Below are 26,282 nucleotides of genomic sequence, written 5' to 3' on the forward strand. Positions count from 1 at the left end.
TCCCGGGAAACCACAAATCAATTCCGTAAAATTACTCCCAGGCGACATCCCCAACCCCCCACGCCACTCGTTCTGTTAAATAACCGAAACATTGTTGAAAAATAAGAAACACATTCTCGCGCTGTTTCACAAACGGTACCATCGGAAGCAACAAAAAAAAACCCCCCCCCCCCGGGTTCAAGACGAAAGAGGGTACGAATGTAAGGGGCTGCTGCTACAAAAGCATCTCTCGCAAAAATCGAAAGTATTTGTTCACTCCGCCCCCACCCCACTGAAGGGAGAGAGGGGTGGGATAGGAAGAAAGCCACGCATTGCTACACCATTTGCGGCTAATCAAAACTAAATCACAACACACAGCGTGTGGTGGCAAATTAATGGAACGCTTTATTTAATTTATTTTCCAGCGCTTTCGCTTTCCCGCCGGAAGGGATCTGAGGGTCCACTTTTTCCGAAGCACCACCCCATCTCGGTCGCTTTTCACGCACGAACGCACGCAAATAATAAACAGCGTGCGCGCTCCGGCGAGAATCAACGAGCTTCGTGTTATCTCGTTCGTTCGGGGGAAAACCCTGATTCCATGCGAAAAGTCCCAACAGTAGGGGAAAACCGGAAGCGACGCGAGGTGAAGAAATATTTGTCTAATCGCAAACAGATTTGATGCCACATTAATCTTTGTGCCCTTTGGCCGTGGCCTACGGGAAGATTTCTCCGCTTCCGGAGGAAGCTTCGTAACTTCACTCTCCATTCCGGACCGATGGGGGAGCAACATTTGAGGACTGTTCGGCATGGCCTTTCCAGATGGGAGCAACTTTTTTCCAACACCCCTCCACGAGGCATACGCCCCTTGCTGCGAACTCCCTCAATTTCAGCGCAGCCGATATGATTTTATTTTCGCTTGATTGGCTTTTTTTTTACCCCTCCGAACCATTAGTGAACTTTCGCTTGTCCCGTGGGAGGGAGCCGGAATTTTATTTGATTAATTTTTCCCGTTTTTCCGCCCCTGAATGCGGCACACTTTTCAGCACTGTCATGCTTGGCGCCGTACTTTGGGTCTTGAGAAATGTGTTTTATTTTTGTTTTGTGCCAACTTTCAACGACGCGCAACTGCGAAGAACGTGTGAAGGTGGTAGGCAGGGATGATACATAAATCTGCTTCACGCTTGTGAAATCATTAAAATAAATTATGCTCAATAGTGAAACATACATATTTATAGCGCCAAAGTTTCGTAATTAATAATCAATTTATTTCACAAGCGTGCAACGCCACGAAGCAACAGTGTGTCGCTTTGGAGCCGTCCACGCATGGAGTGGCGGTCTATTGTATGGCAGGAGGTTTTGTTTGCTTCGTTGTGTCACTCGACGAAAGGAGGAAGGCATGCAAAATTTGCTAGCGGAACGAAGAAAGAAGCGAACTTTGGAAGAGCTTTCTTATTTATGTTTATCTTTCTAATATTTCAGAAACAGTTCCATCTTTTTTAGCACCTAGTTTGATCGAGAAGGTTTGTGTTTTTGAATGGAAAAAGGATGTTTTATTTTTCCATAAACAATAGTAAAAAGAAAATGTTCACCATTCACTAACCACAGATGAAAACAAAAACCGTTGAAGATACACATAAATACTTTTCCGATTGTTATCACATGAACCAACAGTGAAGGAAGGAAGAACAAAAACACTCACCAGCAAACTTTTCTTTTGGTATTAAAACAAACTAATTATCGCATACCACAAAATAAAAGAGGGGCTACGAAAAGTCGGATACAGACGATAGCTGCTAGTGAAAGAATAACATTTCTTTTGTGCCTCGAACAGCGCCTTCCCGTTATAATAACCTTGAAAATAGCGAATAAACCGGCAGCTGTCGTACCGGAAAGCAAAATAATGATTTGAAGAAGGAAATAGGAAAAAAAATTTTAGCAATCCCCCTGGAAAATCAAGCGTCTGTCTGCAGCTGGAATTCAGGCGAGCGCTTTTCCCTCCCAATAATAGCTCGTTGGCTGAGTGGGCCCAACATATCTGCAGCCCTAATTAAAAGTTTCTGCACAAATCCATAACGCGGCGCGCTACAGATGGAACCGATTCCGTGAAAAAGATCGTATAACTTTTTTTCTTCATCTTTCCGCCACTACTCGTCCTTGTGTCCCCCCGTCCATACCGGTTTCACCCGTGGGCCAAGATTTAGCGATCGGTGGAACGGAACAGTTTGAAGCGCTCGTCCTGGCTCGCGAATTAAACACGTCTTTATTGGAGAAGCTGTTTTCCCTCCACCATTTAGTATTTTTTTCTTCCTTCGAACCACTTGCAATAACTTTTCCGATGCAAGCCATGGATCGCCATGGAAGCAGGAAAGGGAGGGAGCAAGGAAATCTTGACACTATTTCCGCCGCGCGTCAAGTGTGTTTTGGGTGGTTTTGGAGACGCAGGAAGCTGCTCCAACGATCGCACAAACGAGAGCCAAAAAGGAATCTTCTTTTTTTTTGTCAAGTGATCGTTTTTCCATTCGCACTTTCCCTTAAGTTCAGAGTAGATTGCACGTGAGGGTGCACCCGATGTCGGGGAACTATCGGGAACACTTGCCGGTGCAAGCGCCAAGTGAAGTTTCCTTAAGTTGCTAGTTGATTTTACGAATGCCGACCGCTCAAGTGCAACCCTCTTGTGAAACCGGAGAACCAACGAATCCTTTTCGGACGGCTTTCACGGTCAACGCAAACTGCAGGGAGTGGAAAAAGTTTAAAAAAAATACTATCGTTTCCATTGAACAAAGAAATCCGTGATTCTACCCAAAAATATTTTCGAAAGATTGTTAAAAAGTGGAAAAAAGAAAAAACCCTTCCCAATTTTGCGCTCGGAAAAACTCGCAAGAGTAACAGATTTTTTGAAAATGTTCATCGGTAGAATATAGCCAGTTTACTCGGACGATCATAGCACAAACGAAGAATAAAACATGCAGAGAGTCCTCTAGAGCCCTCTGGGTTTAAAAAAACATAAGGCCCCTGAAGGTGCGAGTGTACGAAAGAAAAGCCTGCTAGAAAATATTGACACGCTATCCACTACATACTATACTTTCTTTCGAGTGCGCTATCGGACGATGCTGATTTTCCACCGATAGATTCTCAGATCTAAACAGTATCAAACATACTCACACACACAAAGATGATTATCCACGATCCAATCTGCCATTTCCGCCAGATAAGTTCAGGCGACTCCTCGATACTACAAGGGTTTTCCGGAGAAAAAAAAAATGACCCAGCATTCAAAGACGGTCGATCAACACCATAACGAAAAATTTGAACTAGGCACGTCACCAATCAAGGATGCTCTCCATTTGGCTTTTCCATCCCTTTTGTAGTATCACAAAACTATCTAGATTGTATTAAAAAAAACGAAGAAAAGTTTTGCAGCGATACACAAATAGATTCTTCGCACAAGTTTTCTCTAAAAAAATGTTATTCTGCTTCGCTTAGTCGGATGGATGTCGTCCGATTACGTTAAACCGGACTGTTGACACTTCCTTTAACGCAACGGTGAATTTTTTGCTATCGCGATTTCGAGCAAGAAACCGAAAAAACTATTTATCAATTCGCAGATGACATCGGCCCCGATCGTTGAGAACGTAAACGGTGCGAAGGTGCAGGCGGATTCTAGTTGCAGGCAGCTGAAGTTGAAAGCGTGCGATGAAAGCCAATAAATGAAAAAAGAAATGGCCCTAACACAAGCCAGCTGAATGCTGGAAAAGCGAGCGAGGAAAAATTCTATTACATAAAAATAACGCACAATACCGGCGCAGCTGAATCTCGCATCTTTCAAGTTTTGCGCCATAAGAAAGCATTTTCCTCAGCATTACTGTGAACAAGCTTTCTGATCTCCCGAGGCCGGCTCTCCACGCCTGCCTAAACGCTTCTCGTTCTTCGCCGTCAACCTGGGCGGCAAAAGTTAATTTATTCAAATTCAAAGTTTTGACTTGCCGTTTTTCATCTTCCTGCCGGCAGCATTGGCCAGCAAGCAGTCGCATCGGCGTGAAACTTTTGCCCGCCCATGGCTTCCTACGCCACAGCACTCTCTCTCTTTCTCTCTCGTCCGTAAAGTTGGGCGCGCCGGAACGGATGGCGTGATAACGAGCGTTATCCCTGAACGCACTTCTCATGCTGCTGCCGCTGCCGGTTTTTTTTTTGCGGCTCTGACGCGAGAAATTGGCTGCCATTTTCATTCATAACGCACGGTTTGTTGGAAACTTTTCGGAAACCGGTTCCGTTGAGCCAACGCTCGAGAACGAAAATACTTATCGCGATGGTGATGACGATGATAATGTTAGTGCAATCAATCCCGATGCTGCACGAGTTCGATGTTGAATCGAACCGTCGTCGGATTGGAGTTGTCACCGGTGGGCGGCAACAAAAACGTCTGTGAGTGTAACAAAACGCAACTTATTACTTGTTAACGCATTCTTTCAGTCTCAAGTTCAATTTCATATTGTTGTTACATGAGTAAAAAAAATCTAAATTCATCGATTGCAAAAACCTTCCAATAGGAACAAGATTAAATCAGCATCTTGTTTAATAAACAGTTTAAATAAAAGTGTTATACAAACTTTTTGCAAATCTTAACAATCAAATTCCGACTTGCCAAGCGAGTGATCGAGCTCACATAAACATATCGGATACAAAAGTTATTATAATGACCAGTTGCTAATGGCACCTTGCCAAGGAAACGGTAAACCAGTTACAGTTCCGTGTACACTCTACTACGATTTTCATGAGGTCGTTATCCATACTTCAGCTCATCTTCTACATGATTGCGCAATATCGCTATCGGTCAGCATTCAAAAATAAACCGTCAATTTAGTCGAACATCATATGTAAAGAGGAATGTATGAAATGGGTTCCAATTGCTACTCACCTCAACGCGCACGGTCAGGTTGTACTCTTTGATGGTTTCGAAGTCCAGCGGATGGTTCACTTTGATGTCGGCCCACGTGTCGCCATTGTCGGGCCGTTGCTGAAGGTAGAACGTGTGCAGTTTGTTCGTTTGCGCCGTCGATCCGGGCATCAGCCGATAGAAGACCGTAGGATTTCCTTCGATGCCCGAGCTGCGTTCGTTTGGTTTCAGTTCAACAAATACCGATCCCGAGCCAGTGTCGGGATGTTTTGTTTGTGAGGGAATTAAAACAAAAAGAAACATATGTTAGCAACCATATCGACCGGGCGAGTATGCCTGTCAGTTTGTCTACTTAAAAACTAAATTCTACAATGTTAGGTTATCTCAAAGCTACGAAACAAAAAGCTGATTAAACTGTAGATAATAACACAAACCGTTGGTTACCATGTCGCGCCGGTAAATACCACCAAAGGTGGTTCATGGAAACCGCAAGCAAACAACAAAACATTTCATTCTTGGACCCAGCGCCCCGAAGTCCTCTTTTTAGCGAATCTATTGTCAGATCATGCTCCAATTACGAGCAGTAAGGAAAAATAAAATGCCGTAATGTTTCTAACGACCACGTAAAAATGTTTTTAGTTCTCTGTAGCATATTTTTGCGACAACCAGTGCTGCATAATATCCATTGATGATGTTGACAAAGTAAAACCGAAAAGAAGCCACAACATCTTTTGCTTCGTTTATCCAGAATTCCGCTCCACTGTCTATTATCTTTTCCCACATTCAGCCGGAGCCCCTAGGGCTGGGTCGAAGAATGAAACCCCCGTTGATGCAAGCAACCTTAATGATTTTGTCAAAAAAGAGATCGTCGAATTAAACAGAAAAAAAACACAAATTCACAAAAACAAGACATTTCTAAGCAAAATTGAAAAAGCTTCAGCCAAGGTAATCCGCTGTGTCGCCATTAATTTTTTTTTCTCCATGAATTCAGCCCCTTTTCTCATGGTTCGCCTGGCCAGAGGGTTCTCTTGATTTCGCATAGATTCGAATGACCGGCTTAGCGTTGGCCAGCAGATTTTCGTGGTATTTCGAAACATATCTGCCAGAACACGGAGCTCATGGCTTCAAACACGTGGCGGGGACAGATCGGAATCAAAATAATTGAATCAAAGCTATCTCAAATTGCAAATGCCTTTGTGGCGCAAAACAGATTCAAAATACAAAAACAGTTGGGAGAATAATGAAAAATTTTAATTATATTTTTCGATTTGCTATAATCCACGTTCTATACGTTTATATTTGAAATTAAAACCGAAGATATTTATAACAAAGAACGATTGAAACATGTATCACTAAGAAACTTGATATATCTGGGAAATAAACAATGTTTTATGCGTATACTGGGCTCAATCAATCAATCAATTCACACGAGGTTCTTTCATGAAAATTAATGCAAATAAAACCAAAAATGTGATGATAAACCGTGTACATGCATGCAATCAAACGCGCACCATAATTTCTATTCCCAAACAGTGACAGCCGTTGTTGGAAATCCCTATATGAGAAGCATTTTCGTCTCGTAAATGTGGTGGTTCTATGACGTAAACCCCCTCCTCTTACAGACTCTTTAAGCTATGCTGACCATAAACTAAGAAAAACACATACCATCAGTAACCCTTATTTTCATAGCGATCCTAACCAACGATTCCAACCCATTTCTTGTACAAAAATATATAAAATTCCAAAAAAAGCCTTCGGCCCGCGTAAGGACAAAGCAACAGACAGCGTATTTCGTAAGAACACCGCATGTGATGTGTAAAATGTTAAAGAGACAGCGACAGCGATGAAAAAACAAACTCACAGTACGCACGGTAAAAATGTTTCCTCCGACGCTCATAAATAATAACCTACGGTTGGAAATGAAAAAAAAGATTTTGAAACGGCAAAGGCCTAAGGAAGGTTGAACAGACAGACAGAATGTAGGAAAAAGAACTTTTCCAAATCTTACCATTCCGGCTCGCCCGCCTACATATGTTGCCATAGATAAAGACAATCTCGAGCTTAGAGACCCCGAGATTTACTTACAAACTTTCCATTATGTTTCCTCGCGCTATGGTCTTTTTCTCCTTTCTCTGACCCTCTTCCCTTTCCCTGCTTTTACACTAATGTAAGCTGAGAAAATATTCTCTTCGTTGGTAGATGGGGTTGTCTTCCGTTTTGAACTAAAGGGTGTTTCTTCAAAAGCATCGTTTTATTTTTTGCTTACAGCTCCCTACGCTGTTCCGTTTCTTCAGATCATTGCCGGGGCTGGGAAATGGAAGAAAAACCAAAACCCACCGCCCGCTGGTGCCGACTCGCCTATCTTCCGTTGCCAAAAGAGGTACGGCACCCATCTAGCCATCCGGATGATCCTTCCATTTTCAAAAGCTTACAAAATTATACGAAGATTTTAACAAGAGAAATAAACTTTCACTGTTAGGTGCACCAAACTTTGGGGTGATTTTGTAAATTTCTACCAGCTTTCTACTTTGCTTGTCTATTAGGGTGTTGGATTTTTTGTCGCTTGCCCCTCGCAAGAAACGTAACATTCTTTTCCGAACCCTTATAAGAAAGACCGAACGAGAAAGTGAACTAAACGAGAAAAGAATATCGTATGAATTATTCAAAAGAAGCACAAGGTGAACATAATTAGATATATTGGACAAAAAATGTGCAATTTATTACCATTTCCCTGTTGAAGTGACAGAAAAATCAGTGACACTCAAAAAGATGTACCAAGCATCTTAAAGAAACGTATTGAAAACATTCACTTCACTCAAAGGCTTGACATAACGCAATGTCGCGTCAATCCGTTCTATCGCAGCAAAGGTCGTCGTTTAACGATCTTCGGGGTTTGGGTTTAGCTTTCAACCAGAACAAAACAAAAGCCCCTCCAAGAAGCAAGTGTTGTCCGCTGATGTGAAAATCATGAACCACTTCTTCTGTTGTTGTGAGCTTCCATGGCGGTGGAGTGCAATCTTGTAGCCTTTCTTTCTCGTCGGCGCATCAGTGTCATTGTCATGGACAAGCATCTGCGGAGGTAATTGAATTTTTAAACTTTTCCTTCCCTCGATGGCCAACGGTGGACGCCGCCGTCCCGTGGGTCACTCTGGAAGTCATGGCAACGCAAAAAAACATTCGACTAGGCGCGCGCGCGCACACACACACCAAAGTGCCGGAAAAAATATACATTAATCAAAAGTTATCCTGACCGTACAACAGAGGGTTTCGTGTCTTCCACATCAGCTCACGGTGCCATGAACATTCGGGAAAGTCAACGGAGATTAAAATGAAGGGGGGAGGGAAAGGGGCACACAAAGTTCGGGTGCGCGAAAAACAACCACCTAGAACACGTGCTTTAAGCCGTTCCTAGAAAGGAATCGCAGAAACCATGTGGAAACACAGCAAGCCCAACAGAACTAACATCCGAACAGAACAAGGACAAACAACAATAGGAAAAAGTTTGTCTCCCGAAGTGACCTTTGGCACTTTCCCACGCACTCGCCGCCGCGAACGGATCGAACCCGAATGCTGGTGAATGATTATTAATTGCTTTTTTCCCAACTTTCCACGGCGCGAACCTTCCGGTGGGCGAACGAATGGGAAAGGAGAGGATGAGCCATAAAAATTTCCAACTTTTGGCAGGCTCAAATTTCCCGCAGGAAAACACGGCTTTCAAAGGGTCCGCGAGAGCGCGAACCATTATGTTCTCGTGCCGGGAAGCAGGCGAAAAACACGTACCCTAAACGGGAGTGACCAAACTTCGGCCAACGACGGATACACCTTTGATCCTGCAGGAAATGTTAACAGAATACCCGTACCTTTCGGGACGACCAGGAGGAGAGACGAACTGCGCCCAGCATGGACGCCAGAGGTCGTAAAACATTATCCCCCATGGGCAGACGACGCGGCAACTCCGGCTCGGTACGTTCAACAAAGCGCCACAAACTTGTGTAATAAATATCCGATTTATATTTATCTCTGTCGATGGTTCCGAATGGTCGGTTTCTTTTACTTCCACTAAGGGAAGCAAAAAAGGAGGTGGTGGAGCTGGTGCAGTTTCGCTGATCGGGAGAGAGAAAAAATCCGATCCATTGCCGTGTACCTAATTTGTGATATTTAGTTTCTGCTTCTTCCGCCCTCGGCCGATCCGATCTCGGGCGACCATCGATCTTGGTGTCAGTGTCCCTTCAGCTTACGGAGGGGGGAGGGGATTTTGCCTCAAGAGCCAAATTGAGACGAAGAAAAATGATCCCAGCCAGAACCCTCGTTTGTCCGCCCGTCGAGAACGTAATGTTTAATGCGATTCGATTTCCTTTCGCGCAATTGGATTCTCCAGTGCCCTATCCTAAGCCGTGCTTTCGCTGTTTTGTTTCGATGCTCCGAACCTTCCACCGTGCCCCACAGTTATGGGCGTGAGGTCCTTAAGAGAGCAAACCTGAAACGGACGAACTTCTGTAAATATTTTACTGCCAGCAATAAAACAAAACAGAACAGAAATAAAAACTCCATAATCCGAAAGCTCCACCAATAATTCGGCGAACCGTTCCCCCGCGGGATGAACCGACCCCTCGGACATGAATCCGGACGAACTTTCCTGCCCGATGTAGCTCAATACCTTTTTGTTATGTCATTGGTTTGAGTTTTTTTTTTTGTTTTTTTGGGTTGGGTAGCAAACAGCGGGAAGAAAGCATCGTACTGACCACGATAAAAGTTGGAAAGTTAACCTTCAACCTTACGATATAAAATATCCCGGTTGGGTTCACTTTAGCGCGCACTCTCGATGTTAGACAAAAATGGCTGAAACCGGGCGAGGCGTGTACCGGGGGGAAGAGATTGTTCACTTGTTGCTATCCCAAGCGTTTGGCTTCAACGGGAATCTTTAAGGTATCCCTGATCTGGTGGCTATAAACAGAAACCCATCTTCCATACGCTGGTTTTATATCCTCGATTCCCTTACGCGCTGAAATGGCGTGCGGTTTATTTCCCCCAAACGGGAATAACACAAAACATCGGGAAACTGTCGGGCGCAGGCAGCATTGCACCACCCTGCGGAGCGATAAGGTTTGTGTCGAAAACATGAAGCATAACTTCCAATTACTCACATTCATATTTGCCCGCCGTTGGGGTGTCCATTTCCGTTTCCGCAATGTGTGTGTGTGTGAGTTTTTTTTTTGTTGCTTTCCCTTATCATTGGCGTACCTCAATTTCTATCAAGGGCACACACTTCATGAATTATCGTTTACATTCCCCGCTGCCGGTTGTGAAACACCTTCCGCTTCCGCGGCGCCCTGTTAAAACGCAATAAGGTAAGCGATTCAACCGCCTCATCCAGTCGTTCCATTCCACTTCGTCCCTTCCTTTGCCTCTCAGTTCGACCGAAATTGTGCGATACGTTGCCACATACAGCCGAAGCCCGTAGTAACGAGATAACAAGGAGCGTAAGAAATAAAAAAAAAAACAAGAGGAACACAACGAGACACGCACAGAGATACGTCCATCGCAGCCGTTTTATGAACATGTTTACGACAGCGTAAACGGAATTGCTCCAAACATCGGCAATAGGCCCAATCAGCCCCGCACGGTTTCCTGGAGTAGCGTTTCGATGCTACTTAATCCGCCGTTTCGGCGATGCGAGGGATTCTGCGGAACTGCACGCTGGGACGCTGTATGTATACCCTCTTCCGCGATCAAAACATTCCACCCCCCTCACCGCCCGCGTGGCCTATGTTGTTTTACTCGTTCCGACCGACTTAAAGGTCCAAAACACGTAGCAGAATCCCCGGTTTGCGTGATATGTTGTAGGGTATATGATTTTTATTTATGCCATAACCCCCTTAGAAACTCCCAATGAGGCATGCTTTAATGAACGCTTGCTTTCTCTTGAAGATTTTACTATTTTTTCTGACTCTCTCTCTCACTTTCCATCCCACTGAGATGCATTCGTTTGCGGAGGAGGATTTTATTTTTCCGATTCTGCGGACTCAATCAATGCCTCAAGCCTCCCTGGAGAGCAGAATGAGTCCTTTCAATCCGGCCTGGGCTGATCATCATTATCTGCGCTCGATTATGATTGCACGAAGCTGGGTGGGGGAAACTTAATCAGTTTAGCATTAACGAATGACAACCCGGTGGGAGGATGCTTCAACCTGATTTTGAATTTGAACGAAGGAAAAGTCTGCAGCACCCCCAAAGTACGTGGAAATGCACATAAATTCAACAAATAACGTTGGCTCTTATCTTGTTCATCCTTTACAAACTAATTGGAAGTACACACTCTTGGAGAGTGATTTAATCACTGGGATTGAGTAGAAAATTTCCCAATACGGTCAATGTAAAAGCACTTCAAATACAATTTTCATCTCTCATTCAAGAGCTCAGAATTGTATATCGAATGTGGAAGAATTTTCTTTAAATCCTCAATATATGAACGCAATCTAGTAGGAGCCGTGTACATAGCGAAACGCCCGATGGAACGGAAAAGAAAAACCCCTCAATTATGCTGCTTAAGCATTCGTTTCCTTTTTCGCTTTTCAAACATCTCTCGCCTATTCATCCCGTCGTCATATGGATTTATGCAAAAGAGTGTTTGTACATCAACATACGGCGAACATCCGCTTATCCAGTTCTGTTAATTAATTTTTATGTTTCCCATGAAACCCTCTCAACCTTGTGATTTTATGAGTAGTTTGGGGAGGTTTTTTTCCCCGTAACACATAATCGCTCTCCATGTCCGTGCAGAAGGATAAACATATTTCCAACCACATCCGCCGCCACTTATCACTAAGCGACGTCAACGGAAGCGGAAGCTGCCCGGGAATGTTCGTGGATACGTCTGCTGACTTCTACACTCTCTTATCGGTGCGCAGTGCTTCTAGTAGTTCGGTGAAAAAACGATATTCTCGAGGATATCGAGTGGACACTCCCGCTATTCGTGTCTCTGTTGCTCTGATTATTCCCCATTCGTGTGAGAAAAAAATATATGTAGGGCTAAAAAAGATCTATGAAGATGATTCTGTTGCTTCCTTTGGTTTGCGTGGTACTCGCGTCGGTAGTATCCGTCCCACCGGAAGCTGGCATCGCTCTAGAAGGGTGGCCCGCTGAGGGGACAACACGATCCCTTTTTACCACCCTCCATTGCATCCACCGCAGCGCACACCGCCAGCAAAAGGGTCCCATAACGTGGAACATCACGTCCCATCGGTTGCGGTCTCCGTTACTGTGGTTACCGTGGTCTTTGTTCCCACACCGTAGGCGCCGGTACGTATGTGTATGCGTACGCTTGTGTGCCCATTTTTCCGAGTAACAGATAGCGGGGGCTCAGATGGACCATCGTTCGGACAAAACCCCTAGACCCGGGCGAACACGGAGTAGCCGGGCGAAAGAGAAGAAGGGGGGTCCAAAACAGCTGCGGATGAGATTTACGGATGAACAGCTTCGGGGCGGAAAACAACGCGCATGTAAAAACTGACGTCTCATGTAGGCTCTGCGCGCCCCCATTCGTTATCCCTTTTATCCGGTAACTCTTTTCGGTCTTCTTGCGCTTCACACTTATATGTTCCACCGTCGCTGCTTCTCTTACTGGGAGTTTTCCACCGGCTCGTTAATCCAAGGCTTGCACGGACGTTATACTCGGCGGCTCTAAGCGCTTATTGAAATTGTTAGCCTGAATGTGGACGGAAAAGAGAGAAAAAAAACATACAAACACACACACATACACGAACAAATCGTGATACTACCGGATGCTTCAACCGGAATGCTCGCTGTTTTCCAAATGGGGCACGGTAACAGAGAGAATGGAAAACGCTAGAATTACATTCAAACAGTCGCGCATTACACGACTGGTAATGCGTTCCGTATCTTAAACAACATAATTAGTGTTTCCATCTAATCCCTCACTAATCCGGTGACGCTGGCATTTCGTCCACCGCGTATACCGATACCGGGACGGTCTCGAAGACTAACCGGACACCGACGGAACAATGAAAATGTTACCTTTGCTCGGTTACGACCTACATTGTCTAGTTGTGTATTGAACGAAAAAGTCTAATATTTTCGACATATTTTACAAAGAAATAACATTAATATATTATTTAATCTTACTCCGACATGGCACGCATGGCCCAACATGCTTTGAAAACCCCATTTTTGGAAGTGTTGATTATTAAAATATCACGTCCAAAAGGGTTCAAAAATGGGTGGTCAAATGTAGAGTAGTCCTCGTTGACAGGAAGGAAAGATGATACCAGTGAAGTGGTAGTGGAAGGCACTTTTTTGCACTCAAACTACAACCACTGGCTTAACGGTACTGTCATCGTGACGGTTTTCCTCTTTCTAACCTTACTTAAACGGGATGTACTAGGATAGGGAAGAGAAAAAAACAAATCTCTGCGTATTACAAACTCCAGCTTAATGCTTGATGAAAAAAAACACAATCCCCGCCTCCAAAAAGAATGAAATAAACCTCACCCTTACCCATGGTGATGCCGGCTTTCCCGAATGTTTTCAGCAGATAATGCCAGACAGCGGATCAGACTCTTTTAACATGCTCCAACCGTCGCCTTCGATAAGTACGTGTTACGCGGCTGCTTGTGTGCGTATGTATGTGTCCTGGCGCACTATCAGCCGACGGGGGCCGACTGATCCCAGAGGTCAACACAGTACGCAATTTGTGGTACCGAACCCCAACGGTGGACACGCGTAACATCGTCGCGGGAAAGCGAGGCGTGGAAATGTTATTCCTGTGCATGAAAAATTCAAAAGCTTTCCCTCCCTCGGGCGAAAGCACTCACTTTAAGGAGGTGGTGTTGTTGTTTTTTTTTATTTTTGCTCGATTCCGCTGTATCATAAATGTGTGTTCACTTGTTTTGAGGGTGGCCTTTTTTTGCGGATTTGTTTCATCACAAATGATCTCCGTTTTTGCCCTTGGCCCTTGGTGTTGTCCGTCTACCCCGCAAAACGGGGAACCGATCGTGAAGCGTTGTAGTAAAAATCAACCGTATGAGATATGCATGGAAGCATTCTAAAGTTAGAACCAACGGGAGCCATTTTCTAGTATAAGGACATGTGTAGCATCCTTTTTGTGACCATTATTTTTTCCATGAACTCGCAACAAAAATCCGGAATTTTGCTGTGAAAAAAAAGCGGAAGCGTGAATGTTATCAACATTTTGTAAAACCTATTTCCCTGACTCTTTTTTACATACACACGCATACACACAAACACCCTCACCCACTTGGCATGCAACCCACGCGCGTTGGTCCGGTAAAAACTAAAAACCCCACACCAAAACACCAAACACGATGCTCACGTTGGTGGTCCCGAGATCCCGGGAAAGCCCTCTAAGCTGTTGGTTTTCTGTTATCTTCCACCTTTTCCTTACACGGTCTCAAACACAACCGGAAGGACAGAAACATAATTAATTTCCTTATTACCAGCTGCGCTCGTCATTTCGTTCGCCCCGTTCTTCTACCCCTGGGAAGCCGTTCGGCCGGGAGAATGGTGGAAGACGACGGAGGTCAACGCGACGGTCAGCAAAATATTTAGCCGTACAGGACGACGACCGTTCCGCGTGACCGTGGTGCGCGAAAGGGGGATCCAAAAATCGTTTCAACCGGTTGGAAGAAAGTGTGCACGAAAACACGGGACACGACACGAAAACCAAAAAACCCTAGGCTACCTCGACCGTCGACCGTCAACCCAAGCACTGGTTAACCGACCATAACTAACTCATCCGAATGGTTCCACCGCCACCGCCGGGCGGAACATTATGCTTCCGGCAACTTTACGCTCAGGACGGCAAGAGTAAAAAGCCAACCACCACCATCTGCGGGAGGTGTTTTCACCCGTTAGCCAACGCTTTTCCGGTACGCCAGTGAAACCCTCGCCACCGTACATGCCTGTTGCGCACAGCAGGACGCGAGCGAGTGGCTTTTTTTCTTCCATTCAATTTTCGCCTCATTTGTATGCCTTCCCCGAGGGCCAGCAGGCATCACATATCAACATGAGGCAACATGAACCGAGAGCACACTAAACACGGGGCAGCAGAAACGTGTATGCCACACTTGACGCGCTTACCCCGGAAGGAACGGGACGCAGTAAATTACGGGGTGGTAAATAATTCATAGCACACCGGGTGACGAGGGAAGAAAACAAAAAGGCAAAAAATCAGCTAAACCACGGGCCCCTTCCGGATATTTACCGGCGGTCAACGCTGTGGGCTCGCTAGCGATATGCTAAACACCCGCCGCACACAACCAGGTCGAAACCAAAAACCGGACCCGTTTAATGAAAAAGGATATCAATTAACTGAAGACGAACCCTCCGGTGTGGATGCGAACGGGGGCGGAGGGACAATATTCAACGTGGCGCTAGTGAAACGATGCTAGAACACGATGCTGTCAGCGAGAACACTTCATTTAGGTTTGGTTGCTAAAGCAACTCCAACGAGGAATACCGGGTGCTGGTCTACGCGAACCACGCTCTTCGCACGGTAATGATGCTAATGGAAAGTTAATTAAGTTCCGGCGCTCGGCCGGAGAGAGCCCCCGCACCCAGTGGCGTTCCGTTGCACCCGGTTAATGTGCATCCGATGGACTGCGACGAAACGAACGAGTCTTCGTATCGTCGAACTGTTGCAACACGGTGGTTTACAGATGCACTTATCTGCTGGACCTTCGACCGAATCTGGATGGTAAATTGTGTAATTACCGAAAACTTACAGCTAACCGGAATGGTAAGTCTATCGTGAGAGTACAGATGAACTCCTCGAAGAAAGATATTTAGCCTAATTGCAAGGATAAGCAACAAAACCCCTTTGTTGTTCCAACGGATAAAGAGGTGGAAGAGATCGATGCGAGTTACGGGAGGTTGAACATGGTTCGATTGCATGCTTTGAATGCTTCTCTGGTAGCGAGCATTGGAATGGTAGCTGTTTATTGGAAATCCCGTACGAGTAGTCACGAAAAATCCTTGTTTTCCACCATACATTACCATAAAAAAAGGTTGGTTAAATGCCAAGCGCGCTCGCGCCCTGCCTTCATCTGTCCAATCTTCCTTTGGAATGTGAAATGGAGGCTCGTTACCGGCATTACACAAGCGGATTGCATGCATTGCTTGATGAAATTCCATTGTCAATTCCACGATCCCCCGGTGTTGCAGCGTGCATTATCCAAACAGACAAACAGGGGAGATGCACAAGAGTCGTAATCAACCGCCCCCGATTACCTGTAATTGTGTTTTAAACAAGCTCGCTACCACCCCCCGCTGTCAATATATTTGTTATTTGAAGTTGTGTAATATGAGATGTTTAAGCGAGTTCGTGTACCAAACAGCTTGAAAGTGAAGAGGCATAGCGGTACTTTAAAACCTCTTTAACGTATAATTATCGATACTAATACTTAATTCCCCTTTCCAACGGTTTGATTGTGCGGTTGTTATCTATCATCACATTTTCAATAAATGAAATAAAAAATTTATCCAGTAACGCATTTACCCGCCGACATCAGCAATTTCGAAATCTCAAATATTAACCGGACATGTAAACTAATAAAACTGATGAAAAACAAAAGGTAAAGCATTATCGAAAAAGGAAGAAATATTGGTACAAGTACATAAAGCTGGTAAGAAAGTAAATGCATTTGTTGCAAAAACAGACCTGGCCTTTATCGAGACAACCTTTCCACCGACTGGCATATTTTCTTTGACGTATATCGGCCCGTAAACCGTATTGTCCCAGACCGGCGGGTTATTGGCCCGATCGACGACATCGATCTGCACCTCGACCGTCCGCGACAGCGGCGGGTATCCTTTATCTTGGGCCATCGCTTCGAGTTTGTACGTTTCGCGCTGATGGGGGCGCACGTATAATATGTTGGTTTGTTTTGAAGCAGACCGGGTACAACAGTTAATGTTGGCATGACAAAAGTGTGAATTTTAAGGGGGAGCGCGGAAAAAGGAGTTTTGTGTCGGTTTTTAAACATTCAAAAAATGGAAAGCCGGTGCAAAAAGGAAACGGGAAAACAGCAATACGATTAGGAAGAAGGAAGAATCAAAATGCAAAAATCAAATATTCAAAATGTTAAAAAAAATCCCGAAACAAAAATTGATTCGGTCGATCAAAAAGGGCAAAGTAATTCCATTCCCGGTGATGGTTTCGCAAAACATCATGTTACGAGTGTCCGATTAGTTTTATTTTTGGTTGTAAAACATGTGCGCAAAGGAAACATAAAAGTGATATATTGCGAAAATTCAAAGTGAAATTGTAACAGGAAAAAAAGGATACCAAGTTCCCCAAAACGAAATCAAATCAAAACCAATCGGCGCAAATTGAATACCAAGAGACGATGGTAGATAAATTGGTAAATGGAACAAAAATTAATTGTGCAAAAGTAACACAGCAACAGCGAGAGAGAAAAATCCGTCCATGTTTAAACACATTATTTGGTTTTTGTTTTTCGTGTGTAAAGTTGTTGCAATCGCGTCAAAATTGCCCGTGTGTTACCGAAGAAATTTCGCCGCCAGCCGTCGGACGCAAAAATCGGGTTGCGCAGGATTACGCGAAAGTTGTAATAGGATGCGGTAGGAAGAAGAGAGAAAAAGAGAGAAAAAAGAGAAAGAGCAAAAAACAAATTCGGTGATCAAAAATTAGTTCACTCCGCTGTGGGCTCCTCCTCTCGAGGGCCCAGTTTCCGTTCGATGTATTGCTGTTGTTTCACAATTTTTTAAATGTGATTCTCAGTAGTGGTAGGATGTTGTAACTGAAGGAAGGGGGAGTTGGTATTGTCTGGAGTTCTTGTACATCCGGAATGTGTACATTTTTTTACAAAAAAAACAAAGCTCGTTTAAAAATTTAATTTGTTAAATTGACTCGTTGTAGCACGTATTGATAGCAACTATTTTTAGTCGTTATATACGAGAACGACATTTTGCATAGACGTGATACGTGCGTTTCATCGATTTGAAACGCACGTATCACGTCTATGCAAAATGTCGTTCTCGTATATAACGACTAAAAATAGTTGCTATCAATACGTGCTCGAAATTATTTTACACGTTTTATTGAAAAAAAAAAATACAATAGCAATTGTTCGAAAAGGTGAGAATGAGAGAACTTCTCCAAAAATCGGCATGTAGTAAATTTGTCGGAAAAAACAAACAAACAAAAAAGCGAATAACTGGTTTAAAAAAGATCAACATAAAATGTTCGCACCAAAATGGTGTTATGTATCCGAAGAATCAATGATTGAAAAATGACTCAAAACATAGAGCAGGTGGTGGCGGTCTCGATTTGATGCCATCGACATGATTGCGGCAAGATGCCAACCGGTGGTTTCGTAGTTTCGATTGCTAATACCTTAAACCTCAGTAAAACTTACTATCGCGTATGTATCCCATTTACGATAGGCGAAGAATAGGTTACCTTTCCCAGCTGTAAATTGTTATATGTTGTATTTTGCGATTCATGGGTTATATAGTTCAATATTTCAGTGAAAATATGATATAAATAGTTATGTTAGACTAAAGGTTATATATCTTAGAAGAAAGTGCACATCGGGGGCCTTTTTCGTGGAAAACGTTTCCATCAAAAATGCTGGTTGAAAACGTGTTTCACGAGTTCACCCTAAAGTGCTTAAGGTAGGATTGACAAACTTAAAGCTAGCTTCAAATATTTCAAACCATTGCTGATTGGAGGCGAACCGAAAACCCCCCTATTTTTCAGGAAGGGGTTATTTTCTCCTCCAGTCAGCATTGGCAGGACATGCGCACAAAGTCACGATCGTACGGATTTTTCCGTAGGAGAAAATTCGGATGTAGTTACTCAGGCGTTAGTGGAGTTATGTTTTATGGTGCGGTGCAGCTTACGTGGCTAACATTTCTGGTGCGATTGTGTTACATATTTTCCTGACAGCACGGGAACCATTTCATACCAACCTTGCTTTGACCGATGTGACTACCGTACCGACAGTGACATTTTCCCTAATGTGAATGGGGCCATAGATATTGCGATCCCAGATCGGTGGCTTATTATTCCGATCGACCACATCGAGCTCAACGTCCACGTCGGCGGTGGACGGCGGGTCGCCTCGATCCGAGGCGTACACCTTCAGCCGATACCGTTCACGCTGCCAGAGGGGGAAGGTTTTTCATTCAGAGCGGATACGAATGATCAGTGCGATCCAAATACACAACCGTAGTTGTTCGGTCGACAAATGGAATGTTTAACATTGGTTTGTTTTGTTGATTGATTTTTCGCGGTGGATCATTTCATTTTACAGCACAGCATCAGTCAGTTTTTTGTACAGTGTTAATTTGTGGTTTGTTCGTGCGTGTTTTGGGTAGCATACCAAGCGTAACGGTTCAGTAACGCACGACACGTGGTCGATTTAAATGATTCCGATTCCGGTTCCGGTTCCGATTCGTCCATCAAAACGAAACGTTACGCAACGTGCAAACAAACCCAAACCGTTTAAAACGTCGACAGCAGCAGACAATCACAGAAACCAAAGCGAACGAAATATGAAAATAAACAGAAAGAAATAAAAGAAAAGAAAATATAAATAAATTGAAATTAGTTCACATCTATGTCAAACGAGGCTAGAGAGCTACAAATAAGAAAACCGTTGGTAAATTAGCACAACTTATTTAAAACACAAACAAAATGGGTAGGGTTATTGACAGCAGTACTAGATAAAGCATAACGCTAAATATTGCCACAGGATGGATTATGTGACGGATCAATGTAGGAATAATGACATTGTCCTCGCAGGTCAAACGATAACGAAAAGGATATTATGGAACAATTTAGCAGGATGCGATGTGTCTTGGCTGAACAGTTACACGGCGAACTAGTGAGCGTTATGGTCCTGGTGACGTTACTCAACAGGATGTAGTGAATCGGAGTGAAACATAAATCCAAAACCAACCAAAAACATTTAAAGGAAGGCAAAATAGTGTGCTAACGTTTGCATAGCAGTTTGCAATCATGACTAAAAACCATTGCTTGTCAAACACTGATTACGACTAGATTATGACCCAGAGGGATGTTTCAAAACGCCGGTGGTGTTGGGAACGATGATGGGAAATTTTGAAGTTATTCATCATGAAAGCATGATTCTTTCCATTTGGCTATAACAGAATGACAACACAATTGTGAGTAGGTGCGCTTTGTGTGTGCCTTTGGAATTCTGTCTATCCATCCAACGGCATCGTCGTCGTGTTATGACTGTTTCTTAGTTACCAACGGTGGGAGGGTCAAATGATGCAAAATTACACCCTTCAACAACGAGGAGACCACTGATTGAAAGCGCAAAGTATTAGACACAAACATAGCGATACAACACTCTCGGTGCGGGATACAGATTTATCTGATGCGAAAGTGCTACTTACGGAGTAGCAGCCCTGTTGTGGCAGTCCCGTCAATTGCAACCAAATGTGCACGATTGCCAGTACACCGTTATCGGGTTTATTCGAATACAATTGTTCACGAGAATTGTTCGGTAATCCAAAAATGAACGGAAAATAGAGACAAAAAATAACAAACACTCAATTATAACTCATCGAACCAAATGGCAGTGTAACAGTGCAGTTAAAACTGAAGAGGAACATGAACGAACTGAAAAAGGTTTGACTGATATATAGAGTAAAAAGATCTCTTATTTTCGTAAATTATAACGCACTCCTTGTTTGTTGCTACGCTTTAAACAATAAAATAAACAGAAAAGATCGAATAAACATACGTAAAGCGACAAAGCAGAACTATGGAGAAACATACGTCCAGTTGCTCCATTTTTCTTGAACACTGGCGAGTGTAGTTTTCTTTTTTCTTTATTTGCAGATTCTTAAGCATTGTAGAAGTCAACTTAAACCAAAACAATACTTGCATGCGTGGAGCGCAAGAGTTTGAGGACAAATCAAAAGTAAGGCATTCCAAAGTAAAAAACACAATAGGTTTCGGGAACATGTAGGAAAAATTTAAATGAAAGCTTAATCTAACAAAACCCACGGCTTGTTTCGATTTCGTTGAATCGATTCACTAAAAGAAAAACAAAAGACTAACAAAAACGTATTACTACTTGACTGCTATCTTTCTAATTTGCCAACAACTAAAAGCCAAAACCAAAACGGAAGAGAAGAAAAATCTGATTTACTCATACAAAAAACTGAGGCTGAGTAGACAATATCCGAAAAAGTAGCGTCACGCGCGTGTAATCAAAAATGATTTTCTCTTGTAAAAACGATCCACCCATTGATCATCGGTTTCTCTATCGTCGTCTACCTCCCATTTCAACACGTCGTGAAAATGTCACTTTTCGTTGGTTTCTTTTATGGTTATTGTTTAAATGCATGTTATATTTGTAGCCTTAATTCTTTTGTAACATTCAAGCAAAGTTGGGAAATAAAATCAAAATTTCAAAAAAATGTCCCAAAGAAGTGACTTCTATTTAATGTTGGGTTTTTGTTCTGCAAAATTGGTCCTTCTCGGTGGAGACCTAAAATTACTGAATTATTAACAGATCCGACTTCCGACACTGATCCCCGGTGCCATCCATGTGCTGTGGCGTTTTCGTACTATTTAGTCTTTTCTTCGCAGGATGTGTGTATAAACTTTTTAAAAACTTTTTTTTTCTTCTAAAAATACGATCGCACACAATCCAAAATATCAAAAATGCATTTATTTTGGATTGAGTTGCGATACAAAAAGAGGTAAAATTGGCACCTCCATTAGAAGATCCGAAAAGAGTAATTTGTAGGTGGTGTTAAACTACAAATCATGTTTATCGAAAGCTTCGTTTTCGGGAGAATAAGGCAGTCGAATAGAAAAAGGTGGTTTGAAGCCACCTGTTGAAGTAACAGAAAACTAGAAGAAGGATTGTGCGACGGATAAACAGATAAAGTACTGCGAATTACGGTGCCGTAGAGTTTTTACTCGCTCAGTGCAGCGAGCCTTCCATACACACTAAGTGGTGCAATTGTAGGTATTTAGATATGTTTATTTAGTGCATTAAGAATAACCAATATGGTAAGAAGAGTAGTTCATTATATCAAAACACAAGCTAAAGAATACTCGATGCTATGGAAATGAAATTCATAACGGTGCAGCACAGGAAAGACGGTGTTTCCTGGAATTATAAGTAAGATGTGCAGTCGGTACGACGATAGGTACGAATACAGCTTATACACGCTTGCCATACGAACATAAGAAGATGTACTAAAACTCATAATATCAACAGATGCTGCGTAGAAAGAGAGATCGAGCCATCCTCGTCCATTGCTCACTCTTGTCGCGCCCAACTTTCTTCCACTATTTTATGCGCTGCAAGAAGAAGATGTCTAAATCTCGAATATGGCAAAGGAAAATATAACTGGTGCTGTAAGAAGGAAAAGCCACTAAATCTGGTCAACAGCCATCGATGCATCGAGACCGCGTACCACAATGATGCACAAGATTAACACGCAACGGTCGTTTCGAATTCAGAAACGAAATGGCTGCGTACTATTGGCATACATAGCACGCAGCCGTTAAGCATTGCGCTTGTTCCATAAATATACGCCAGAGGGCGCTAGCGACGTCGAAATCGAAACGACCGTTATTTTGATTATTTTTCAAATATTTCATGATTATAATATACCAATCATTGAACATCAAATCCAATAAACAAAGAGCTCAAAATGATAAATAAATCATAACGTCACGTAAGAATACGGTGCAGTTTTATGATAACCAAGTCATTCAAACCAAATCCATACCATAACGGAAACATAAGAACGAACGAACGTGTCCTTTTTAGACAAAATTGAGAGAAATGATAACGATTTTCCATTGCAAACACATCTTGTTTTCTCTCATTCTCACTCGGATATCTGTTGGATTTCGTTTCCTGCTAACTTACTATCCGTGATCGGCGTAAATCACTTAGTTATATCACTTCCAAATAGCTGTGGGTTTATGTTTGTGTAAGGCAGTTAACGCCTTTGCACTGCGGCAGCCATATATGCCATAGGCGAGTAAAGAACCGATTTTTTTCGGATAGAGGCATCCTATGATCGCCTTCCGGATAACAAGACTCGAGAGAGCGTTAAGACGCAGCAGTCACAACGAGTTGTCAGGACAAGGGTTGACCACAGAGGAGTGTTTGTTGGAGCGAACGGGATGAGGTCCATGGGAAGGGGAACACATTCGAATCGATTGTGTAGTGGTTAGCGGTTTAGAATCGAATCCAAGAGTACTTACGTCCAGCGGTTTTTTGAGCACGATCCAACCGGATTCTGGCTGAATCTCGAAATATTCCAAATCGTTCGGGCTGTGAGGAGCACTGAGCGTATAGACTATGGCACCGTTGTTGTCTGCGTCCTCGTCGGATGCCGATACACGAAGGATGTTCGTACCGATGCTCGCATCTTGCTTGACATTTTCGACGTATTTCTGTACGGAACAAAGAGCAGCGTTTAGAGCAATGATTTCACATCCAACGCAATACTCGACTTACCTGTCGATCGAACAAGGGTGGATTGTCGTTTACATCCGTAATTTCCACCGTGAAGGAGCAAACACCTTCTAGACTGGGTTCGCCCTGATCGGTCGCTTTAACCGTGACCGAGACAAACTTTCCATCGTCACCCTCGCGATCGAACACCTTGTTGGTGGACACTTCGCCCGTTTCCTCATCGACGGTGAACTTGGTGCCTTTCTGGTTCGGTTGCTGAACAATGGAGTATTTCACCTAGGGTTTTGCGGAGGGAAAAGGCATTGTTTACATCATATAATCCATGTAGAAGGGCGCGCGTGAACCTTCTTCATACCTGTCCATTAACACCCTTATCCTCGTCGGTTGCCTGCACCTTTATGACGGGGCTACCGTTCGGGGCGCCCTCTTCCACCTTCGGATAGTAGGTGCCACAGTCCTTGAACACCGGCTTGTTGTCGTTCACATCGGTGATGAACACAACGACGACAGCTGTAGATGTGTGGATCGTTGCGTCCCCGTTGACGCAGCACGACCCATCATCCATAGCTGTCACATTCAATTCATACTTGTCCCGATCGAGCGAGATGGCCTTACTGTGCAGCCGGATTACACCGGTGATTTCTTCGATCACGAACTGACCACTGCTGGTGCCACCACCGACAAACCCGAACCGCACGTTGTCACCATCCTTGTCCGAGGCCACCACGGTCGTCACGAGCGTGTTCGGACCGGCATTTTCGTCCACGTTCGGCGTATACACCTGCTGACTGAACTTGGGCTCCTCGTCGTTCTTGTTCTTCGTGTACACGCGCACCGTGGCCGTGCCGGTTTTCGCGGGCTCACCCTTATCCTTCGCGGTCACCACGAACTCGTAGTACGCGTTGTTGTTGTCCGCATCGAGCTGCTTGTTGTTCACGATGATGCCGTTCGAATCCACCGCAAAGTGGTCGTCCGACACCAGGTATTCTATTTCGGCGTTCGCGCCAGAATCCGCATCCATTGCCTTCACCTTCAGGATGCTCGTGCCCAGCGGAATGTCTTCGTCGACGTTATGGGCCTGATAGTCGGGCAGTTCAAACTTTGGTGCATTATCGTTTACGTCCGTGACGCGAATGGTGAGCTGTAAAACGGGAGAAGAGCAAAACCATCACGTAAGCTCGCACAAACGCAGCCCATTTGCCCAAACACTTACCTCTACGGAAGTCGAGAAACCACCGGAATCTTCCGTGGCGGTAACGACCAGCGAGTAAACGTGTGGCTGACGCAAATCCTCAAAGTCTAGCTCCTTCGCCAGCTTCACAATGCCCGACGTCGGTCCAATGTTGAACGTACCCGCACCCTGTCCTTGCGCCTTCAGCGTGTACCGGATCTCCCGGTCGGCGAACGACTTGGCCTTCACGGAAATGATGCTGCAAAAATAGGAACGACAGAAAGGCGTGAGCGTAACGGGCGTATTTCAGAATTTTCATCTGCACATTCCATCACGACGCCACCCACTTACTCGGAGTCCTTTTTCTGGTTCTCGGGAATTTCCGCCTCGTAGCTCGGCATGTAGAACTGGGGCGCGCGCTTGCCACCGACAATCGACAGCCGCTCCTCCGGGGTGCTCTGGAAGCGCCGGTCGTCCACCTTGCCGTTCTGATCCTCCGCCTTCACGTACAGCACGTACTCCATGTCCAGCTGGAACAGATCGGTACCGCGCGTCCGCACCACGCCGGACCGCTCGTCCACCTCGAACCGCCCGCCCGTCCGGTCACGTACGATGAAGTAGTGAATGTTGTGATCGGTATCCGGATCGCGTGCCTGCAGCGTGAACACGGGCGTGTTCGGGGGTGCATTCAGCTGTACCACGGCCTGCATCGGAAGCGGTCGGTTGATGAAGTACGGTGGCTCGTCGTTCACATCCTTCACGTGGATGATGACACGCTGATTGTCGGTGTCTGGTGGGGGAGAGGAGGACGGCGGAGAAAGTAATTAATACAACTTCCCGGGAAGGCAAAGAATGTTGGACTACACATCTTGCCTGAGGGCATACTTACATTTAAGTCCGGCTACAACATGCGAAGTTGCGAGAATGGAAGTTGCGGAACGATCAGATGTGCAATGTGGATGAGAAGGAGAAAATGAGTTCTATCAGTATATATCGATCTTGAGCACACTAGCAGAAGGTTTTTTTTTCCTCTAGCACACATCCTGACGATTGAAATTGATGAGCACAATGGAAGAAAGGTGTCTGGAAGCTCATTTGTCGGAATGATATCGTCCTTATATGGATCCGTAGCGGCTAACGGGGAAACATGTGACGTTCGTTCGACCATAAATCGCGACTCGCAGCATTAGCGACCACCCTGCAGGCTGCCACGGGCACGGAAACTGTGTGCCGAGGCAGGAGTCAGCCGATTCGATCCTATAACAAGCTCGTTAGAGCGAAAAAATATATAAAAGAAATCGTTTGACTAAGAGCAACGAGTTGCCAAAGGATCTCGTCGTTCGTTTGTCCGTCGGTAGAGGTTACTTTACTTCATCGTACTTTAACGTGATGCTTAACTGTGGCGTTCTTTGGGATGTGGTTGAATTTTCACCAGAACCGTGCTGCGGTTACATGCAATTTACGAGCTTCTCGTGTGCTTGCTATGAATACTGCCGCGACCTAGATGGGTGTGTTTTATGGTTCACTTTTATGTGAGAGCGGCCCGCTTGGAATGTGTGCGCTCTTCCATCATCTCTTCTTATATCGCATTAAACATTGATAAAGAATTTCCTTAAGCAGGCTTCACGGAAATAATGAGGCCATTTTCATAACCCATCCATAAAGCACAGTGTGCTGCACTCGATCGACGGAGGGCAAAGGGGAAGAAAATTTCCCGTACAGCGTTAGAGCGTTGCGCGCTTGAGCGACCAAA

General features: G+C 44.4%; 1 protein-coding gene across 2 annotated transcripts in view; it reads right to left on the bottom strand.

Annotated features, from left to right (window-relative positions):
• Window positions 1-26,282, bottom strand: part of LOC131266193 (neural-cadherin) — a 181,561-nt gene that overhangs the window by 130,609 nt on the left and 24,670 nt on the right. Inside the window, exons 2-10 of one of the 2 annotated variants that reach the window (XM_058268586.1) lie at window positions 25,419-25,430; window positions 24,881-25,319; window positions 24,572-24,788; window positions 23,714-24,499; window positions 23,401-23,634; window positions 23,145-23,336; window positions 20,300-20,311; window positions 18,845-19,035; window positions 4,895-5,084 (exon numbers count right to left, since the gene is read on the bottom strand). In XM_058268586.1, coding sequence (XP_058124569.1) covers window positions 4,895-5,084; window positions 18,845-19,035; window positions 20,300-20,311; window positions 23,145-23,336; window positions 23,401-23,634; window positions 23,714-24,499; window positions 24,572-24,788; window positions 24,881-25,319; window positions 25,419-25,430 — 2,273 coding nt within the window. The remainder of the gene's footprint in view (window positions 1-4,894; window positions 5,085-18,844; window positions 19,036-20,299; window positions 20,312-23,144; window positions 23,337-23,400; window positions 23,635-23,713; window positions 24,500-24,571; window positions 24,789-24,880; window positions 25,320-25,418; window positions 25,431-26,282) is intronic. The other variant, XM_058268585.1, reaches the window with a different exon arrangement.

This window comes from Anopheles coustani, chromosome 2, assembly GCF_943734705.1.
Source record: "Anopheles coustani chromosome 2, idAnoCousDA_361_x.2, whole genome shotgun sequence".
NCBI lineage: Eukaryota > Metazoa > Arthropoda > Insecta > Diptera > Culicidae > Anopheles > Anopheles coustani.